The following is a 20,973-nucleotide window of genomic DNA, read 5'->3' on the forward strand; positions in this document are numbered from 1 at the left end:
AGCTAGGCATTCCTGGGCTGCAGGTTCGAGGTTGGAGAGACTGAGCTAGGAAAGGCATCAAATGGCTACTCCCAAGGCAGAGATGCGAGAAGACACTAAGGTTTCAAAGGCCTACCTTGCCAGATATTTGTGGCCATACAGTTTTCCTGTGAAGTTTAAGAAACTCAGAGGCTTTTTAAGGAAGAAGGAAGTCTGCAAAGGAGAGAGCACTCTATATTAGTGACTAAATAAATTGAGGAATAAAGCTGATAATCTAACATACAGTTGATTAACACAGAGGCTTGAAATGCTCACCTGCCAAAAGAGTCTAGTGTTCTAGCTTCTCTGCCTGGAGGAGCAGAAGCATGAGATCTTGCACTGCGACTGTGTTTTAATGCAGATTCCACAACTAAGGAACACTGAATAATTGTGGTTTTTCAAACCCAGTGCGCATTTCTGTCTATACATAGTATCAATTTTCTTTGGCGCAACCTGAGCTGTTGATAGTCTAGGAGGAGAGTTCTTCCTCAGTCTCCAGTCTGAAAGGTATGGCCTGGGCCATCTCGCAGACAAAACCAGGAAAGGTTATATTTTCTGGGGGAGACTTACGTCTTTCAGGTGGCAAAGAATGCTCAAGACAGAATACCATGGGACTCCTGAGCTGAGAGGTCCTGCAGATCTTGGTCAAATTCCCAGGGGAGGTCCTCTTGGGAAGTTTGTGGAAGAGCATTGAGGCAATACTTCCTATGCCAGTGTTGACGCATCCATTCGTCAGGTTCATGCTGCCCCCGACAATCGATGCTGAGCTGGTGTGCGGGACCTCTTCTGTGACTGCCGCTCCGATGTATTCTCGGGCTGGGCTGAGGCTGGCCAAGCACTCTGCAAGTCTGATTAGACTGCGAACGGTAGCCCCAATAGCTCTTCCTTGAGCATAGCCTGGCTTTCCTCCTTCAGAGGTGTCGGTACCGTCTGGGAAACTGGTGTGGAGGCAGCCTGAAGCATAGACTGTCTAGACGTGGAAGACCTCGAGGACCCCAAATACTCTCATTGAGGAGTAATCAGTTGAAGAAAAGGAGAGCGATCACTGTAGCATCGACACATCCTTTGTGAAGATGCCGACGCTTCTTAGGTTTTATTATGCTGCAGGTTCCTCGAAACACACAGTATCAACAGTGAGGACGTGGAGTCCTTACACGGCCACAGTACAGAGTCTGATGCCAAGCATTCCCGATGCAGCATTGGTGCACCTGATATTGATGCAGGTTCCACATCCAGTGCCAAGTCCCATGCCATGCTCTAAGCAGAACCAAAGTTTGTTTTTCTGCAGGTTATAAGTGTCCTTATTTTCATGTGCAGACAGCGGTCACAGGACCGTGCTCCAGACCCAAGCACTAAACACACCAGCTATGGGGGGGTGGGGGGAGGGGTCAGTGCCCGAGATAGTCCTATTTAGGGTAAATTTAACTAAGAGAAAAAGAAGAAATATGAAAGAAAAAAAGTGTCCCAAAAAAAGAAAAATTTGACACACTGAGATTAGAAACCCAACCTCTCTGCTCTGCAGAAAAAGCAAGATTGCTGGTCCCACGCTCGAGCGTCAGAAGGGTAAGACACCTGTGCATGTGCAGTAGGGGCATTGCCTCAAGTTTAAAAAGTGACAGTGCACTATGGCAGTGTCCACACTGGGCTCCATGGATGTCATCATCCACATGTGACAATATCATGACTGCTTGTCCTTGGGAAAACTTACTTATAGACTGAAAAGTGTTACAAGCTGTACAGCTATTTTTATATAACCAGTTTGTTGGGCCACTGTATATGTGCAGAGAGCATATATGCAGCATGCTATCTGCCCCTGTTATCTTCAGCCACAGCAGGGAAAGCTGAGGGGTTGACCTGCAGATATATGATTTTGGTCTCAGTGAATGGTAGCTGGTAGAACATAGACTGCATGTGATTGCTACTGTGGTAATTAATTATGCTGCTGGCAGGTGTGCCTGAAAAGTAGTGCAGCGCTGGGTCCTGCTAGCTGCTAAAAAAAGGGGGAACAGCAGGATGATGGCAAATGTAGAGGGAGGAGGGCAAGGAAGTAGACTATCAGTGTGTCATTTTTGACAGGCTCCTTTAGCTAGTATGCAATAAAGCAAAGTTTCTTACCTGAAGCAGGTATTCTCCGAGGACAGCAGGCTGGATATTCTCACGTGTGGGTGACGTCACGTCGGCCCCCGGAGGATTTTCAGCAAAAAATCTCTAGAAGTCTCTTCTTGAGCGTTCCGCCGCGCATGGAGTTCGTACTGTGCGTGCGTGCACGTAGTTTCCCACCCGTCGCGCGGTCATACTCCTCAGTTGAATCCAATAGATAGAAAGAAAGACAACTCCAAAGGGGAGGTGGGAAGGTTTGTGAGAATATACAGCCTGCTGTCCTCGCAGAATACCTGCTTCAGGTAAGAAACTTCGATTTCTCAGAGGACAAGCAGGCTGATATTCACACGTGTGAGGTATCCCTAGCCCCCAGGCTCACTCAAAACAATAACCATTGGTCAATTGGACCTCGCAACGGCGAGGCCATAACAAAGATTGACCTGAAACCAGAAACAGCTAACAGAGTGCAGCCTGGAACAGAATAAAAATGGGCCTAGGGGGGGTGGAGTTGGATTCTAAACCCCCAAACAGATTCTGCAGCACCGACTGCCCAAACCGACTGTCGCGTCGACTGTCCTGCTGAAGGCAGTAATGAGATGTGAATGTGTGGACTGATGACCAAGTCGCAGCCTTGCAGATCTCTTCAATAGTGGCTGACCTAAGATAAGCCACTGACGCAGCCATGGCTCTAACATTATGAGCCGTGACATGGCCCTCTAAAATCAGCCCAGCTTGGGCATAAGTGAAGGAAATGCAATCTGCTAGCCAATTAGATATGGTGCGTTTCCCGACAGCAACTCCCCTCTTGTTGGGATTAAAAGAAACAAACAACTGGGTGGACTGTCTGTGGAGGCTTGTCCGCTCCACGTAAAAGGCCAATGCTCTTTTGCAGTCCAAAGTGTGCAGCTTGCTTTCGCCAGGACGGGTATGAGGACGGGGAAAGAATGTTGGCAAGACAATCGACTGGTTCAGATGGAACTCAGACACCACCTTCGGCAGTAACCTAGGGTGCGCGCGGAGGACTACTCTGTTATGATGAAATTTAAGATAAGGAGCATGAACCACTAGAGCCTGAAGCTCACTGACCCTAGGAGCTGAAGTAACAGCCACCAAGAAAATGACCTTCCAGGTCAAGTACTTCAGGTGGCAGGAATTCAGTGTCTCGAAAGGGGGTTTCATCAGCTGGGTGAGAACGACATTGAGATCCCATGACACTGGAGGAGGCTTGACAGGGGGCTTTGACAAAAGCAAACCTCTCATGAATCGAACAACTAAAGGCTGTCCAGAGATAGGCTTACCTTCTACCCGATGATAAGCACTAATCGCACTAAGGTGAACTATTACTGAGTTGGTCTTGAGACCAGACTCTATAAGTGTAGAAGGTATTCAAGCAGGGTCTGTGTAGGACAAGAAAAAGGATTTAGGGCCCTGCTGTCACACCAGACGACAAACCTCTTCCATTTAAAGGAGTAACACCTTTTAGTGGAATCTTTCCTGGAAGCAAGCAAGACTTGGGAGACACCCTAAGACCCAAGGAGGCGAATTCTAAGCTCTTAACATCCAGGCCGTGAGAGCCAGAGACTGGAGGCTGGAATGTAGAAGCGCCCCCTCGTTCTGAGTAATGAGGGTTGGAAAACACTCCAATCTCCACGGTTCTTCGGAAGATAACTCCAGAAGAAGAGGGAACCAGATCTGAGGGGGCCAAAACGGCGCAATCAGAATCATGGACCCTCGGTCTTGCTCCAGTTTCAGCAAAGTCTTCCCCACCAGAGGTATGGGAGGATACGCATACAGAAGGCCTGTCCCCCAATGAAGAAGAAAGGCATCCGACGCTAGCCTGCCGTGGGCCTGTAGTCTGGAACAGAACTGAGGGACCTTGTGATTGAATTGAGTGGCAAAAAGATCCACCGAGGGGAAGCCCCACTCTCGGAAGATCTTTCGGGCTACAGTCATGTTCAACGACCACTTGTGAGGTTGCATTATCCTGCTCAGTCTGTTGGCCAGACAGTTGTTTACGCCTGGTAGATAAAGGCTTGGAGAAACATGCCGTATTGGCGAGCCCACAGCCACATCTGGACGGCTTCCTGACACAGAGGGCGAGATCCGGTGCCCCCCTGCTTGTTGACGTAGTACATGGCAACCTGGTTGTCTGTCTGAATTTGAATATTTTGATTGGACAGCCGATCTCTGAAAGCCTTTAGGGCGTTCCAGATCACTCGCAACTCCAGGAGGTTGATCTGAATACGCTTTTCCTGAAGGGACCAAGCTCCTTGAGTATGAAGCCCATCTACATGCGCTCCCCACCCTAGGAGGGATGCATCCGTCATCAGCACTTTTTGTGGCTGAGGGATTTGGAAGGGGCGCCCCAAAACCAGATTGGACCGAACTGTCCACCACTGAAGGGAATTCCGAAAGTCGGTGGACAGCTGGATCACATCCTCTAGATCCCCTTTAGCTTGAAACCACTGGGAAGCTAGGGTCCACTGAGCTGATCTCATGTGTAGGCGTGCCATGGGAGTTACATGAACCGTGGAAGCCATGTGCCTTAGCAGTCTCAACATCTGCCGAGCAGTGATCTGCTGAGACGCTTGAACCCTGGAGACCAGAGACAGAAGGTTGTCCGCTCTTGTCTCGGGAAGATAGGCACAAGCTGTCTTCGCGCACAACAGAGACCCTATGAATTCCAATTTTTGAACTGGGATTAGATGGGACTTTGGGTAATTGATTACAAACTTCCGGTGAGCTGGAAGTATCGAGATGTGAGTGTAAGCATCCTTTAAGTCCAGAGAGCATAGCCAATCGTTTTCCTGATTCATGGGAAGAAGGGTGCCCAGGGAAATCATCCTGAACTTTTCTCGGACCAGATATTTGTTCAGGCCCCATAGGTCTAGGATGGGACGCATCCCCCCTGTTTTCTTTTGCACAAGTACCTGGAATAGAATCCCAGCCCTTCCTGCCCTGGTGGAACGGGCTTGACCACAATGGCGCTGAGAAGGGTGGAGAGTTCCTCTGCAAGTACTTGCCTGTGCTGAGAGCGGAAAGATTGAGCTCTCGGTGGGCAATTTAAAGGTTTGGATTCCAGATTGAGGGTGTATCCCTAACCGGATTATTTGAAGAACCCACTGGTTGGAGGTTATAAGAGGCCACCTTTGGTGAAAAATTTTTAACCTCCCTCCTACTGGTAAGTCGTCCGGCACGGATACTAGTAGTGAGGCTATGCTCAACTGGAGCCAGTCAAAAGCCTGTCCCTGGTTTTTGCTGGGGAGCTGCAGGGGCCTGCTTTGGCGCACGCTGTTGACGAGAACGAGCGCGCTGGGGCTGAGCCTGAACCGGCTGCCGGGAAGTAGGGGTGTACCTACGGCCCCTAGAGACGTAGGGAGCACCTGCTTTCCCTCTAAAAATTTCCTAGATGAGGAAGTAGATGCAGAAGGCGCCCGGCGGGAGAGAGAGTCCATAGCGTTATCACGCTGATAGAGATGATCAGCTCTTCAACTTTCTCACCAAAAAGATGATCCCCCCCCCCCCCCGGCAAGGGATATCCGCAATCTTCTGCTGAGTTCGTTCCTCCAGGTTAGAGGCACGCAGCCATAAGAGTCTGCGCATCACTATACCCATAGCAGAGAATCTGGATGTCACATCACAAGTGTCGTAAATACCCCTAGACAGGAATTTGCGACACGCCTTCTGCTGCCTGACCACCTGGCGAAAAGGCTCAGCCTGCTCCGGCGGGAGCGCATCAACCAAGCTCTCAAGCTGCCTCACTGAGTTCCGCAAATGAATGCTCGTGTAGAGCTGGTATGATTGAATTTTGGACGCGAGCATGCCAGCCTGATACGCCTTCCTCCCAAAAGAGTCCAAAGTTCTGTGTTCCCAACCCGGGGGCGCCGAGGCAAAGTTCCTAGAACTTTTGGCCCTTCTGAGAGCAGAATCCACCACCGCAGAATCATGAGGCAACTGAGGCCGGATGAAACTGGGTTCTCTGTGGATCCGGTACTGGGACTCAGCCTTTTTCGGAACAGTTGGGCATGAAGGAGGCTTTCCCCAATTCCTCATCAGCACTTCCTTGAGTGTATCATGAAAAGGAACTGTGGTGGAAGACTTAGGTGGAGATGGATAATCCAGGACCTCGAGCATCTTAGCCCTGGGCTCATCCACAGTCTCCACAGGGAAAGGAATAGCCTTAGACATTTCCCGCACAAAAGAGGAGAAAGACTTAACTTTCCAGAGGGGAGAGCTGCTTCTGAGGTGAGGGAGTTGAATCAGATGGAAGACATAGAGAGTCCTTGGCAGAGAAAAGTCCAGGCCTGTCATCATCATCAGATAGGGCCAAAAGCTCAGAAAGAGCAGCCTGGATCTGAGCCTGTCTCGACGAGGAAGTATGACTTCAATGACGGTGTCGAGAAGTCGACTCCCTTAAAGACTCCAGTGAAGCTTCCTCCACCAACGACAATGGAGAGTCGACCCGGGTGGCTGCCGACTCCGGTACCACAAGCGGTGCCGGAGAAGGCGACCTCACCACAGGGAAAAGGCTAGGTGCCGCAGGAGCATCCGGCACCAACGGTGCCGGACGCAATTGGTGCAGCACTGCTTCCATAAAATTGGGAAACAGCCTTAATGCGCTCATCAAGAGAAGCTGTCAAGGAAGGCTGCGGTGCCGGTGTGGGCTTCGGAGGCAGAATCTGCAGGGGTTGGGGAGCCGGTACCGGACTGCCAGACGACCGTCGCGCCGACACCTCCATCACAGAGGGAGAGCGATCCTCTCGGCGTCGACGCTTCTCGGGTGCCGAATGCTTCGACAACTCGGAGCTCCCGGTACCATGTCGAGAAGGAGAACAATGACGGTGCTTCTTGACCTTCGCCCGATGCCCGTCATCGAGACTCCTTGGTACCGGTGAGGAAGACGTGGAATCCACATGTCTCCTCGGGGCCGGTCCGAGACAGGTTGGTCCCGGGGGGCCTGCAAAGCAGGAGGCGCCGAGGCGGGTGGAGACCCACTCAATGTATCACTACTCCCAGCATGCATCGGTCTTTTGGCAGCCTTTACCCGGTCTCCCGACGCCAACGCAGCCCTCGATGTCAACGCCGTCAACGCCGAGGTACCGGACCCAAAAAGCTTCTCTCTCTGAGCTTCCCTCGAGAGCTGGGTGCGTTTCTTCATCTGAAGACTCAACTTACAGCTCTCCGGGCGATGGTCGGGCCCAAGACACTGAAGGCACCAGGAGTGCGGATCATTGCCAGAGATGGTCCGGTTTGCAGCGGGCGCATGGTTTGAAGCCGCTGGGCGTCTTCAATGACATGGTGGGGAAAATAACCTTTGCGAAATCAAAAGATGCGATTGTGTCAGAAAAATAGACACAAAGAAAAAACCCGACTGAGCGGCCTAATAGTGGTCACAACGAAAAATAAAGGAAACTTATCAAAAAGGCAAAAAAACTAGAAAATAAGGTAAAAAAAATTTTTTTTTCTCCTTTAGAACAAATTAAACGCTCTTCCGACGAAAGAGAAGAAATTTCACTCAGAGAGGTAGAAGAAACGCGAAGCGCTCAAAAGAACTCCGTGTCTCCTCAGACGCGGAAAAGAAGAAACTGAGGAGCGTGATTGCGAGACGGGCGGCAAACTACGTGCACACATGCGCAGTACGAACGCCACGCTCCAGAAGAGACTTCTAGAAATTTTTTGCTGAAAATCCTCCGGGGACCGACGTGACGTCACCCACACATGAGAATATCAGCCTGCTTGTCCTCGGAGAAAGACCAATCTGATTCTTATTTTTTGTAAGTTGAATAGGGGTCATTCCATGCCAAGCGGTCTAATCCTTCCCACCATCATGTTCTCCAATTTTGTTCAAATTTTATCTGTTGCGCGAGTCAAGTGTTAAACGAAGTTTCCCAAAACTTGAGGTCTCTAACTGCAATAATTGCAGATCTAGACCTCCTTTTCTGAAAGGTTGTCAGTCCATGAGCGCGCAACATTTACCAAAATGCCATTTTTGGGGTCTAATAAAATCCAAAAACATTTATAAGAATGGCTAAAAAACTCAAATCCTGTACAGTTTTTGATGCTAATTCCGATGAAATACATTTTAACATTATGGATGCAAAATCCAGTCAAACAAGTTGACTCAAAGTGTGCTTCAAAATTGGTCGCAACTCATCGGAACATATTTGGACCAATATTCAGACCGCAACAACTTCCATGCAAACAAATATATGGACTTGAAATTTTGAACAAGCATGATGCTTGTGCTGGACATAATACTGCCAGATTTGCAACTAACCAGCATCTATAACCGCCCTGCAGGATCTCTTCAAAGTTGGCACTGTCAGCGCAAATGGTAAAATGTACCAAAGTGCAGAATGAAATGTGAACATTGTAGGATCCAGGTTATTCTCACTCTAGCACAAAGACCTCTCCTGCTTGGTGCGACATTTTACATATTTGGTCAGGTTATTATTATTAGCATTTGTTTAGCACTACCAGACGCACGCACGCAGTGCTGAAAGCGAATGATACATACCTGTAGCAGGTGTTCTCCGAGGACAGCAGGCTGATTGTTCTCACGACTGGGTTGACGTCCACGGCAGCCCCCACCAACCGGTACAAAACTTCGCGGGCGGTCCCGCACGCAGGGCACGCCCACCGCGCATACGCGGCCGTCTTCCCGCCTGTGCGCGACCGTTCCCGCTCAGTTGAATGGCAAGCAAATTAATGAGTAAACGCAACTCCAAGGGGAGGAGGGAGGGTAGGTGAGAACAATCAGCCTGCTGTCCTCGGAGAACACCTGCTACAGGTATGTATCATTCGCTTTCTCCGAGGACAAGCAGGCTGCTTGTTCTCACGACTGGGGAATCCCTAGCTCTCAGGCTCACTCAAAACAAGAACCCAGGTCAATTGAACCTCGCAATTGAGTTCAGACCTCAACCGGGCCCGGCTCGACTTCGAGGCACCGAGTTCTCGGTGGCGTCGTCGAGCGGTGGACTCCCGCACCGGCGGGGATGAAGCTCCCTCCATCGACGTCGACTGGGACTCCACCTGCGTGGCGGTCAAGACCGGCACCGCAAGCAGCGTCGAAGGCCTCGGCACCGGGCTAGAGCACGCCGGCGCCTCCATCAACGGCCTGGCGCATCAGCCCTTCCAGGATCCCCGGAAGGATGGCTCGGAGGCACTCGTCAAGGGGGCCGGTGGAGGTGCCGGTGCCAGAATCTGCTCGGGTCCAGGAGACGGCACCGAAGTGCTTGTGCCCTGACGTAGCGATACCTCTACCACCGAGGGGGAACGCTCCTCCCGGCGCTGCTGCTTCCTCAGCGTCGAGTCATCTCTGGAGCCGCTGGTAGCCACATGCGCCATGGGCGACCGATGACGGGGCTTTTTAGCCTTCTTCCGGTGCCCGTCATCAGTGCTCGGCGGTACCGAAGAGGAGGAGGTAGATCCCCCTCGGCCTCGCCACCTGTGTCCGTTTCCGTAAACCGAGACACAAGGTGCACGTCTTGGTATCGTGCTCCGGCCCGAGGCACTGGAGGCACCAAGCGCGAGTGTCGGTCTGCAAGATATGCCGGCCGCACCGACCACACTTCTTAAATCCACTCGGGACCTTCGAAGAGATTGACGGAAAAATCACGTCGGCGAAGTCAAAGTCGTCGATGGTGGTGGTAAAAAGCACACCCGAAAAATAAATCGACCGCGCGGCCACAACGAGGTTCCCCCCGCTAAAAGTACGAGGGGAGTAAAACAAAGTTTTTTTCTTGTTTTTTTTTTTTTTAATGACAACAGAACAAAAGAAAAAACAAACGAAGAAAACTCGCGTCTAAGGCGCGGTCCGGTTTCCGGGGCTGACAGAGAGAGAGAGACGAACACGGCTCTCTCCAGCGCGGAAAAGAAAAGACTGAGCGGGAACGGTCACGCACGGGCGGGAAGACAGCCGCGCATGCGCAGTGGGCGTGCCCTGCGTGCAGGACCGCCCGCGAAGTTTTGTTCCGGTTGGTGGGGGCTGCCGTGGACGTCAACCCAGTCGTGAGAACAAGCAGCCTGCTTGTCCTCGGAGAACACCTGATACAAAGAGACAGTCCCTGCTCAAAAGAGCTTACAATCTACATAATACTGTTCACAAGCTGATTCAGGCAGACTCTTTTTTAATAATTGGCTTTGAACTTTGGTACATTTTACCATTTGCGCTGACAGTGCCAACTTTGAAGAGATCCTGCAGGGCAGTTATAGATGCTGGTTAGTTGCAAATCTGGCAGTATTATGTCCAGCACAAGCATAAGGGAAAATTAGGTTCTTACCTTGATAATTTTCATTTCTTTAGTCATAGCAGATGAATCCATTACGAGTGGGTTGTGTCCATCAACCAGCAGGAGGAGATAGAGAGCACTGAAAAACCATAGTGCCTCATGGCCAGCTAGCTCCATCTGCCTCTTCAGTATTTGAAGCTTCCAAAGCAGTGTTACACCGCAAAGCATAATAACATGAACTTTCCTCACAGCGGATGAACGCCCCAGAACAGGAGCAACAATTCAAAGGAGGGACGAACTCAACCTCCTGTAACAGAACAGAAATCCTGAAGACTGTTTTCCAACTTCTCCCAATGAGGGAACATATCTACAGGAAAAACTGAACATAAAATTAACATCAAACACATAATGAACCACTGAGGGAGGGCTCATGGATTCATCTGCTATGACTAAAGGAAAACAAATTACCAAGATAAGAACCTAATTTTCCCTTCCTTGTCATCAAGCAGATGAATCCATTACAAGTGGGATGTATCAAAGCAATCCCTAGATAGGGTGGGAACAAGCCACACCACGCGCCAGCACTTGTGCTCCAAAATGCGCATCTCTCCTGGCAGCCACAGCCAGCCTGTAATGTCGGGCAAAAGAGAGCTTAGAAGCCCATGTCGCTGCACTGCATATCTCTTGAAGAGAGAGTGCTCCAGTTTCAGCCCAGGAAGAGGAAATCGCTTTTTTGGAATGTGCCTTAAAGGCTTCAGGTGGAGGCCGGCCAGACAGCAAATATGCTGAAAAAATAGCTTCTTTGAGCCAACGGGCTATAGTGGCCTTAGACGCTGGAGACCCTCTGCACGGACCTGACAATAGAACAAAAAGATGGTCAGAGGTCCTGAAGGCATTTGACATGCGCAGATATTGCAACAGAGCCCTTCGCACATCCAGAAGGTGCAACTGCCCAAATGATTCTGGAAATTCCTCTTTAGAAAAGGAAGGCAGGAAAATAGGCTGGTTTAGGTGAAACGCTGAAACCACCTTAGGCATGAAGGAAGGCACCATACGTACCATAACTCCGGACTCTGAGAATTGCAGAAATGGGTCTCGACAGGACAGCACCTGGAGCTCAGATACCCGTCTCGCCGATGTCACGGCCACCAAAAAAACCGTCTTTAAGGTCACATCCTTCTCCGAAGCTCGCCTAAGCGGCTCGAAGGGCGAACATTGAAGGGCCTTTAAAACTAAACCCAGGTTCCAGGCCGGACACGGAGCCCGCACGGGAGGACGGAACCGAAGCACCCCTCTAAGAAACCGTGTCACATCCGGGCAAGCAGCCAGAGAGAGGCCAGAGACCTTCCCTCGAAAACATGCTAAGGCTGCCACTTGACGCAGGGAATTATAGGCCAAGCCTTTTTGTAAACCATCCTGCAAAAAGTCAAGTTTCGGCGAGACAGAAGCCCGCATGGGTGTGATCACTTTAGAAGCACACCAAGCCTCAAATTGGCGTCAAATCCTGGCATAAGCCACGAAAATGGAACACTTGCGGGCCTGTAGGAGAGTGGAAATGAGTTTACTAGAATAGCCCTTATCTCTTAATTGAGCCCTCTCAATAGCCATGCCGTAAGACCAAAGCGGCAGGTGCCCTCCATTTTTACCGGTCCCTGTGACAACAGATTTGGTACCAGAGGTAACGGCCAGGGAGCCTCCACCAGCATCCGCTGCAGGTCCGCCTCCTGGGCCAATCCGGGGCGATGAGAACCACCTATCCTGGATGTAGCCGAATCCGCAGGAGAACTCGCCCTATCAAGGGCCACGGAGGGAACACATACAGGAGGCCCTGAGGCCAAGGTTGAGCCAGGGCATCCAACCCCGCCGAACGAGGATCTCTCCGTCTGCTGTAAAAGCGCGGGACTTTGGCATTCGCACTTGAGGCCATAAGATCCGCTACGGGCGTCCCCCATTTGGCACAGATCTGCAGGAATACTTCGTCTGCAAGTTCCCACTCCGCTGGGTCGATTTGATTCCTGCTTAGATAATCGGCTTGCACGTTGCTCTGACCGGCAATGTGAGCTGCTGACAGAAACTGCAGATGTAGTTCGGCCCAGTGGCATATCTGAGCGGCCTCTGCGGCCAGTGCTTGACACTGAGTGCCGCCTTCCTTGTCGATTTATGTAGGACACCGCTGTCGTGTTGTCCGACAGAACTCTGACAGCCAATCCTTCCAGGGTCAATTGAAAGGCCAGAAGCGCCTGAAATATCGCTTTCAACTCCAAGCGATTGATGGACCACACTGACTCCTCAGGTGTCCAGACACCCTCGGCATGCCTTCCCCGGCAATGTGCACCCCAACCCTTCAGGCTGGCATCTGTTACCACCAGGCACCAATTGGGTAGCACTAGCGGCATTCCTCGCCGCAGCATGCTGTCTGAAAGCCATCACTCCATACTGAGTCGGGCCGCAGGGAGCCAAGTGAGTCTGCATTGATAATCCTGAGATATTGGAGACCATCGTTGAAGCAGGGAACACTGCAGAGGTCTCAGGTGCGCTCTCGCCCATGGCACCACTTCTAAGGTGGCCGTCATCGACCCCAACAGCTGGACAATGTCCCAAGCTCGCGGGCGAGGCATCCTCAGGAGCAGACGGACCTGCTTCTGAAGCTTGCACCGCCTTTGCTCGGGTAGGTATACATACCCCGAGGCTGTGTCGAACTGGACCCCCAAATATTCTACAGATTGAGATGGGATGGGGTCAGGTGACTTTTGGCTATATTGACGATCCAGCCCAGAGATTGCAGTACTGAGACCACTCTGGCTATAACATGATGACTCTCTTCTGCAGAGTCTGCTCTGATGAGCCAGTCGTCTAGGTACGGGTGAACCCAGATACCATCTCGCCTGAGAAAGGCAGCTACTACCACCATTACCTTTGAAAAGGTTCAGGGAGCTGTGGCGAGGCCAAAAGGCAAGGCCCAAAACTGGAAATGTTTTCCCATCACCGCAAAACACAGAAACCTCTGGTGCGGGGGCCAAATTGGTATGTGCAAGTAAGCTTCTTTCAGGTCCAGAGACGTGAGAAACTCTCCTGGCTGTACCACAATGACGGAGCGCAGGGTTTCCATGTGAAAATGCCGCACTCTCAGAGACTTGACGACTTCTTTTAAGTCTAGAATTGGCCGAAAAGACCCTCCTTTTCGCGGCACCACAAAGTAAATGGAGTAATGGCCAGAGCCAAGCTCGGCGGGAGGCACCGGGCACACCACCCATAGGTGAATCAAGCCTTGTAAGGTCTCCTCTACCGCCGCCCGTTTGGCGGCAGAACCGCATCGGGACTCCACAAACATCTCTTATCGAGGCACTGAATTCTATTCTGTAGCCATCTCTGATCAGGTCCAAGACCCACTGATCTGAGGAAATCTTGGCCCACTCCTCGTGAAAGAGGGAAAGTCGTTCTTCTATAACAGGGAGCGAGGAGAGGGCCGGCGCACCATCATTAAGAGGGTCGCCCTTGAACTCCAGGCCTTGAGCCAGCTGCTGCAGAACGCTTGTCCGAGCGAAAGGAGTTCCTCTGCTGAAAACGGGCACGAGACGTGAACCCAGCAGAATGCCCCGGGCAGTACCTTCGAGTTTCTCTGAAGCGAGGTCTGTAAGAGGAGGGAACCACCTGACCCTTGGAGGAAGGCAACGGCCAAGATTTCCTCACTTCCTTCCCGTTCACATTAATTGATTTGATTTGCTTACTTTATTTATTTTTTGTCTATTAGATTGTAAGCTCTTTGAGCAGGGACTGTCTTTCTTCTGTGTTTGTGCAGCGCTGCGTATGCCTTGTAGCGCTATAGAAATGCTTAGTAGTAGTAGTAGTAGTAAGAGCTGGGGTTTAGCATCCCCCATGCCTTTAACAATGTTCTCCAGCTCCTCACCAAATAGAAGGAGGCCTCGAAAGGGCAACTTCACCAACCTTTGCTTAGAGGCCATGTCGGCTGCCCAATGCTGTAGCCACAACAGGCGGTGAGCCGCCACCGCCACAGCCATCTGTTTAGCCGAAGCTCTGACCAGATTATAAAGGGCATCAGCAAAGAAAGACAAGGCCGACTCCATCCGTGGTGCCACCTCCGCAAGGGGCTCCACTCCATCTCCAGGCTGTTCCACTGCCTGTTGTAACCAAGCAAGGCAGGCTCGGGCAGCTTAACAGCTGCATGCAGACGCCCGTAAGGACAGGCCTGAAATCTCAAAGGACCGCTTTATGGCTGATTCAAGGCGTCGGTCCTGCATGTCCTTCAGGGCAACTCCTCCTTCAACCGGGAGGGTAGTTCTCTGTCACAACTGTGACTAGGGCATCCACTTTAGGCACAGCTAGGCGCGCCAAATTCTCCTCACTTAGAGGGTATAATTGCCCCATAGCCCTGGCAACTTTCAAGGCTCCTCGGAGTCAGCCCATTGAGCTGAAATAAGCTCTTGGATGGAGTCATGCAAAGGAAAGGCTCGAGCAGGCTTCTTAGTACTTATCCTCTGATTAGCAGAGGAGACTTCAGCACTCGCAGGATCTTCGATAGAGAGGGCCTGCAGCACATTAGAAATCAGCGCTGGCAGCTCATCATGGTGGAAAACCTCACCGCGGAAGGATCATCCGGATCCAGTGGCAATCCTGCACCTTCCTCTGGCTCTCCAGACCACAAGGGCCTGCCAGACCCCTAAGACTCCTCACATCCCGACCACCGGGGGGGGGGGGGGGGGGGGGGGGGGGAACGGGGGTGCGCCACTCTCTGAAGGGGAATCCACCCTTCTGCGCTTGTCCTGCGGCTATCTGTCAGGGGAAAACGCACCTGACGGTAATTCAAGGCCGGGCTCTACTGGAGGGGACACAGGCAGCCGGGCCGATTGAGACCCCTGCGGGAGAGCTCTTTTTAACATAAATGCTTTATGCAGCAGTAAAACAAATTCAGGGGAGAATGGCTCACCCTGGCCTCCCGGTTCCAGTCCAGGGGAAATGGCTCTCATATTAGCCTCCATTCGAGGCTCCCCTCCAGGCTCACACCCCTCCGCCTCAGTGGGGGTTGCGCCATGCTGTTACAAAATGGCGCCTGCTGCCAGCTCTACAGAGCGGGAAGAAACCTCGCTCAGGCCGGCTCTGACATCAGAAGAGCACGATTTACAGAGTCCTGCTGCTAATCTGTGCTTGCCACAACTGGAACAGCGCTTTACAACCTCCGCAGCCATAGCCGAAAATGGCGGGAAATTCAAAATGGCAGTTTGCGCCAAAATCGCCCCGAACGCGGGCCCACCCGGAGGAGCTTCAAAATGCTCTTACCTCTCCGGATCGAGTCGACAGAGCTCCAATCCGCTGCACAAAGTGAAGGAAAACGTCTTTTCTTGGATCGCAGCGCTACAGCGCAAAGCAACTTTTTTTGTTGTTGTTGACGCTGTGAGGAAAGTTAGAGGCAACAGCGCAAGAGGCAACTTTTTCCACGCCGGAGGATCTGTAGCGTGGGAAAGGCAGTGAAAGGGCGAACCTATGTGCCTGCATCCACAGCGTGGGCAAAGACAGGGACAGGGCTTGCCTGTGTGTCTACATCCACATCGGGGGCCGGGAAAGGCAGGGAAAGGGCGTACCTATGTGCCTTTAAAGTGGGCACCATCAGCCACAACACCCCTGCTACAACTGGCAACAGCACAGGAGCCACCCCAGGCAGATTTCTGAAGGAGCTTGAACAAGCTGCACCCACCCTGCTGGGGAGATAGAGAATACTGAAGAGGCAGATGGAGCTAGCTGGCCATGAGGCACTATGGTTTTTCAGTGCTATCTCCTCCTGCTGGTTGATGGACACAACCCACTCATAATGGATTCATCTGCTTGATGACAAGGAATGCTTGTTCAAAATTTCAAGTCCGTATCTTTGTTTGCATGGAAGTTGTTGCGGTCTGAATATTGGTCCAAATATGTTCCGACTAGTAAAAAAGCCCCGTTTCTGATGCAAATGAAACGGGGGCTAGCAATGTTTTCTTCTGTGTGCATGTGGGAGTGTGTGTGTCCCTGCCCTCTGGCCTCTCTCCCCTCCCCCCTCTGAGTCCTTCACTGTTACAGAGCCAGAGATTTGATTTCGTGCTCTGCTGTTTTCCTTCACTGATTGTGTTACAGAGAGGGTGGGGCAGACACTCATAGGGAAACCGGATATCTCGCCCCCTTCACACTTCCGGCTGGAGGCTTCATAGAACGTTGGTTTTGCCTTTTATATAGAGAGATGAGTTGCGACCGATTTTGATGCACACTTTGAGTCAACTTGTTTGACTGGATTTTGCATCCATAAGTTAAAATGTATTTCATCGGAATTAGCATCAAAAACTGTACAGGATTTGAATTTTTTAGCCATTCTTATAAATGTGTTTGGATTTTATTAGACCCCAAAAATGGCATTTTGGTAAATGTCGCGCGCTCATGGACTGACAACCTTTCAGAAAAGGGGGTCTAGATCTGCAACTATTGCAGTTAGAGACCTCAAATTTTGGGAAACTTCGTTTAACACCTAACTCGCGCAACAGATAAAATTTGAACAAAATTGGAGAACATGATGGTGGGAAGTTTTTTTTTTTATTTTTAGACCACTTGGCATGGAATGACCCATAGACTAGTCTTTTCCAGTCTGCTTTTAGTATGCAAAATTCAGTATGACTATTTAATGCACATTAGCATTTACAAGCTGGCATTCTTTTTATTTTACTGTACTTAAATGCCGGAAACCATAAAAGAAAGAAGAAATGTCCCAAGATGAAGACTAGCTTTATCATTTTACAATAGGGTCTTTGTGGTGAAACAGTGGATTTCCAAGCCTATGACCTGCATTATTTTAGGAAGTGCATGTCCCTTTTTGGCCAGCAGATGTGACTGTCTTTTGTATCTAAAGTTGTTACAGAACTGGCAGTTTCCTTTTTCCTACCTAAGCTGTGAGGTAATTTTTTAGTCTCAGTTTGGAAGTAGAGAGAGAAAGACCTCTTTACTGAGGCCCTGTGAGCAGTTACATTTCATAAACTGTGAGAAGCTATATTTCCTAAACTTCCCAGATACTACTTAGATAGTAACAAGTGTTTAGATAGGTAACTGAATATGGATCAATTATAAAACTGTTATTGCCTGTTACTTCTCCATCTGTTTTATATGGTTCAGTGTTCAATTTCCTGACAATATATTTTTAGTTTATTGGACTAAGAATCCTGGTGGTTTGTGTTTTGGTTTGTGGGTGATTTCTGGGAACTGTGGGACCCCTGAGAGTGTGGTTCCAGTGTCCTAGTAATCACCAGAGAATAACCTGAGAGTGGGAGACTAGCCCAGAGGCAAGTGGGACCCAGCAGGCAGGTGGGAAGGGTTATGCCAGTGTAGAGCACGTGCAAAGGTGGTAGTTGACCCGAGAAGTGCTGGGACAGATCCTTTATATGGCCGCAGGGTTAACTACCCCAGGTGGACTCTAGGCATTTTGTGACAGGTCTCATACAGTTTAATGGGTTTTTATAAATACCATGCTTCTGCAGAAGAAACTTTTTGATTTGAATTTTCACATGTTTAGGTTTTTTAAATTATTTTTAATAAAGCAATGAAATGGAGAATGAGGCAATAAGCACATTGTTTGCACAGTTACAGAAATTAGCAGGTCTGTTCCAGTTACTTTGTTCAAACTGTAGAATGTTGCAGATATGGGCCTAGGTTTTAGGGAGAAACCAAACAGCTTAACTAGTTATGCTGACAACTTTAAGGTGGTCAAACACCTCCTGGGAAATGAGTACACTCTTCTGCCTATTAGGAGGATAGGTATGTACCATATAGTATTAAACTCCAAAACTAACTGAAAATGCATCAGAAGTTGTTAGGACAAAATCCTCATGTTTTAACTTGGAAAGATTTAAAATATTTAATGGCAAAATGGGATTGTCTAAACATCCAATAAACTATTTTAGACACTGTTAAAGCTGCTTTATTACTGGTTAAAATATTTGATGCATTATCCTAAAAAGGATGATATTCTGTCTAAAGTTCACAAAAGTGGTAAAGATGAGAGCCTCACCTGAGCACCTGCCTGAACTGCTCTCTCACAAATTGAAATCACATTCTCAATGGAACCAGTTTGTTGCTCCAGACGTGCACGACACACCCAGTATTTAGCAAGTTTTTTTGCATCCGGCACACTCTGAACCAGATTTTCCAAGGTGGCAAGTACCTCTTCCTGTGGACATCCCTGGAAAGCAGGAAAGAACAAGGACATAACCATGCATACAATGTGGTCATGCAGAGGAAATACTCCCCCCACCCCTCCAAAAAACATATACACTCTTCCAGCAAGGAGAAAAATGCATCACAATATAGAGATTTCTCCAAATCCAAGCTGATTAACGTAGGGGCAGCCTAAGCAATCTGCTGCATGAGGTGAATGGTGAGATGGTGCCCCTGGCATCCTGCCCCCCCCCCACCGACTCACTTCCTGAGGAAGAACATGGTTGGGACTGATAGAAAACTACAAACTGACAGGAGACAAGCAATTAAGTTTATTACAAAATCATGAAAATATAAAAACCATTATATGTACATAAAACCAAAGTAGAACAGCCTAATGGAGGCAAACCACACACAAAAGAAAAATATCTCATTCATTCCAAAAGGGTTGAGACCTCTGGTGCTGGTGGCCACCAAGACCTAGCGGCACACCTCTGAGGCCTGGAGTGAGGAGCACAAGTACTCAGAGAGAATATAGAGTCTGTATAATTGTAACAAGACAGTGGGTTTTTTAAAAGCCTGTGATAATTGTTTTGATATTTTCCTGCAATGTATTTCTCTAGTTTGGCCAGCAGGAGGTGTATGTTATGCTTTAAGCTATTGCAGATAAGCAGCACAAAGAGGAAATGCCTGCGGTGATGTGGCTAGCTATTTTCAGATGTTTTTGTTCTGGGCTCCGATTGGCCTGGAGTTTGAAGTTACCTAGGAGCTACTGGCTTTTGCTCCAGTTTCAGCCAGAGAGAAGAGAGATCTCTTTACTGAAGCCCTGCAAACAGTTAAATTTGATAACTTGCGAACAGCTATTAGGAAAGCAGTAGTGTCTTCACCTGCTGGCAAGAGAATATAACTCACACATCTGAAGTGATCTGGCAGGATAAGAAAAATTATTGATGGGCATGGGACAGCTGTGTGGATATATGACATGCATTTTGTCATCCAATCTAAGTCCTACACAAAGTTTTCAAATCTTGACAGTATACATAATAGTGATTCAGAAATGACACACATCTACTGTATCTGCTTATGTAAACAGTGGGTAAATTATACCTGGTCAATCAGCTTAATGCATTCCGCAATTGTCTTATTAACTTTTTCTGTGAATAGCCCTTGCTCATCCTCCTCAAGTAGGGTGATCCAGAAGGGCTGAACTGGTGGTTCTTTTGGCACCTCTTCCTTGGGTTCAGCTACCTCTGGTGCTTGTACAGGGGGCCTTTTTATCACCCTTCCTTTTGAAACTCTCCATTGAGCTATACGAGCCCTACATGTAATAAATAAATAAATGGGGGGGGGGGGGGGGGGGAGAGGAAAGAAAGGGAAAAAAAAAGCTAAAATAAACTTAAATCCCTGAGTGAGTGCAAATTCTAAACCTCTTCACATTCTTAGACTAACTTTCCAAACTTCATATATGAGCATTTGATAGTTGTGGTGCTGTGATGCATAACCTTACTCTCCATAAATTGAACACCTTGGCTAGTGTTAGGGTTCTCAATTTAGGGCTCAATAAGATGTGCATTAAACAATATACTTAAGTTTCATCGCACAAAATTCTAATGCACATGCTTAAAAAAAAAAAAAAACACCCACTCCCTTACTCCTGATGCAATAAACTACCAGCATGCAAGTTATCTGACATTAAGTATGCGCGGATAGAAAAAAGGAAAAAACACAGCACACATTGCTGCGGAGATCTGCAGTGGTTTGCTTCATTGGGCTTAATAGTCTCCTTCCTTTTAAATTTAAGTGGTTTAATTTTTGTATTGTCAATTTCAATGACAGGCATAAATCTACAACACAGCTGTATGTATGGTTTTTCTATTGCTGTGTATTTTGCATTGTTTGTTTAAATGCTGTGTTAAACATTATAAAAAAAATCTTATTGGACACAATTTCAGCAAAAAAACTTTCACCATAATAGCAATAGTGAGCTGAATATTTTTGAACACTTAATCATTATACTATATACTATGCGGTATCCATTCTATTGATCCTACTTATCTTTGTCTTTTTTCTTCTTTTTTCTATATTAAACTCGAAGCGGAGAAAAAGACCTCATCAGTCCTTGCATGGTGTTACTGTGCTTAATGTGCTCATACGCCAGCGTTCCTTGGACTCCGTTATAATCCTCGGTCTTGAAAAACTCCGCTTCTATATAGTGGATTATGAATATAATAATCAATAATAGTCAATCGTGATATTTCTTTCCTTCAATCAGGGGGCCAAGCAACTTTTGGCTGATCACGATATCTTACAACATGGCATTTCTGCTCCTATGACACCGGTAGTGAAAAGACAAATATATAAAAAAGACAAAGATAAGTAGGATCAATAGAATGGATACCGCATTGTATATAGTATAATGATTAGGTGTTAAACATTATAC

At 48.8% G+C, this 20,973-nt stretch overlaps 1 protein-coding gene across 1 annotated transcript in view; it reads right to left on the reverse strand.

The window, feature by feature from the left end:
* The window catches only part of LOC115459241 (cytoskeleton-associated protein 2-like), a gene marked incomplete at its 5' end in the record, with an annotated part of 46,718 nt that extends 26,867 nt beyond the window's left edge, over positions 1-19,851 (reverse strand). Inside the window, 2 exons of the mRNA XM_030189099.1 lie at positions 18,388-18,558; positions 19,641-19,851. Coding sequence (XP_030044959.1) covers positions 18,388-18,558; positions 19,641-19,851 — 382 coding nt within the window. The remainder of the gene's footprint in view (positions 1-18,387; positions 18,559-19,640) is intronic.
* Positions 19,852-20,973: the final 1,122 nt, after the last annotated feature.

This window comes from Microcaecilia unicolor, unplaced genomic scaffold, assembly GCF_901765095.1.
Source record: "Microcaecilia unicolor unplaced genomic scaffold, aMicUni1.1, whole genome shotgun sequence".
NCBI classification, from domain to species: Eukaryota; Metazoa; Chordata; class Amphibia; order Gymnophiona; family Siphonopidae; genus Microcaecilia; species Microcaecilia unicolor.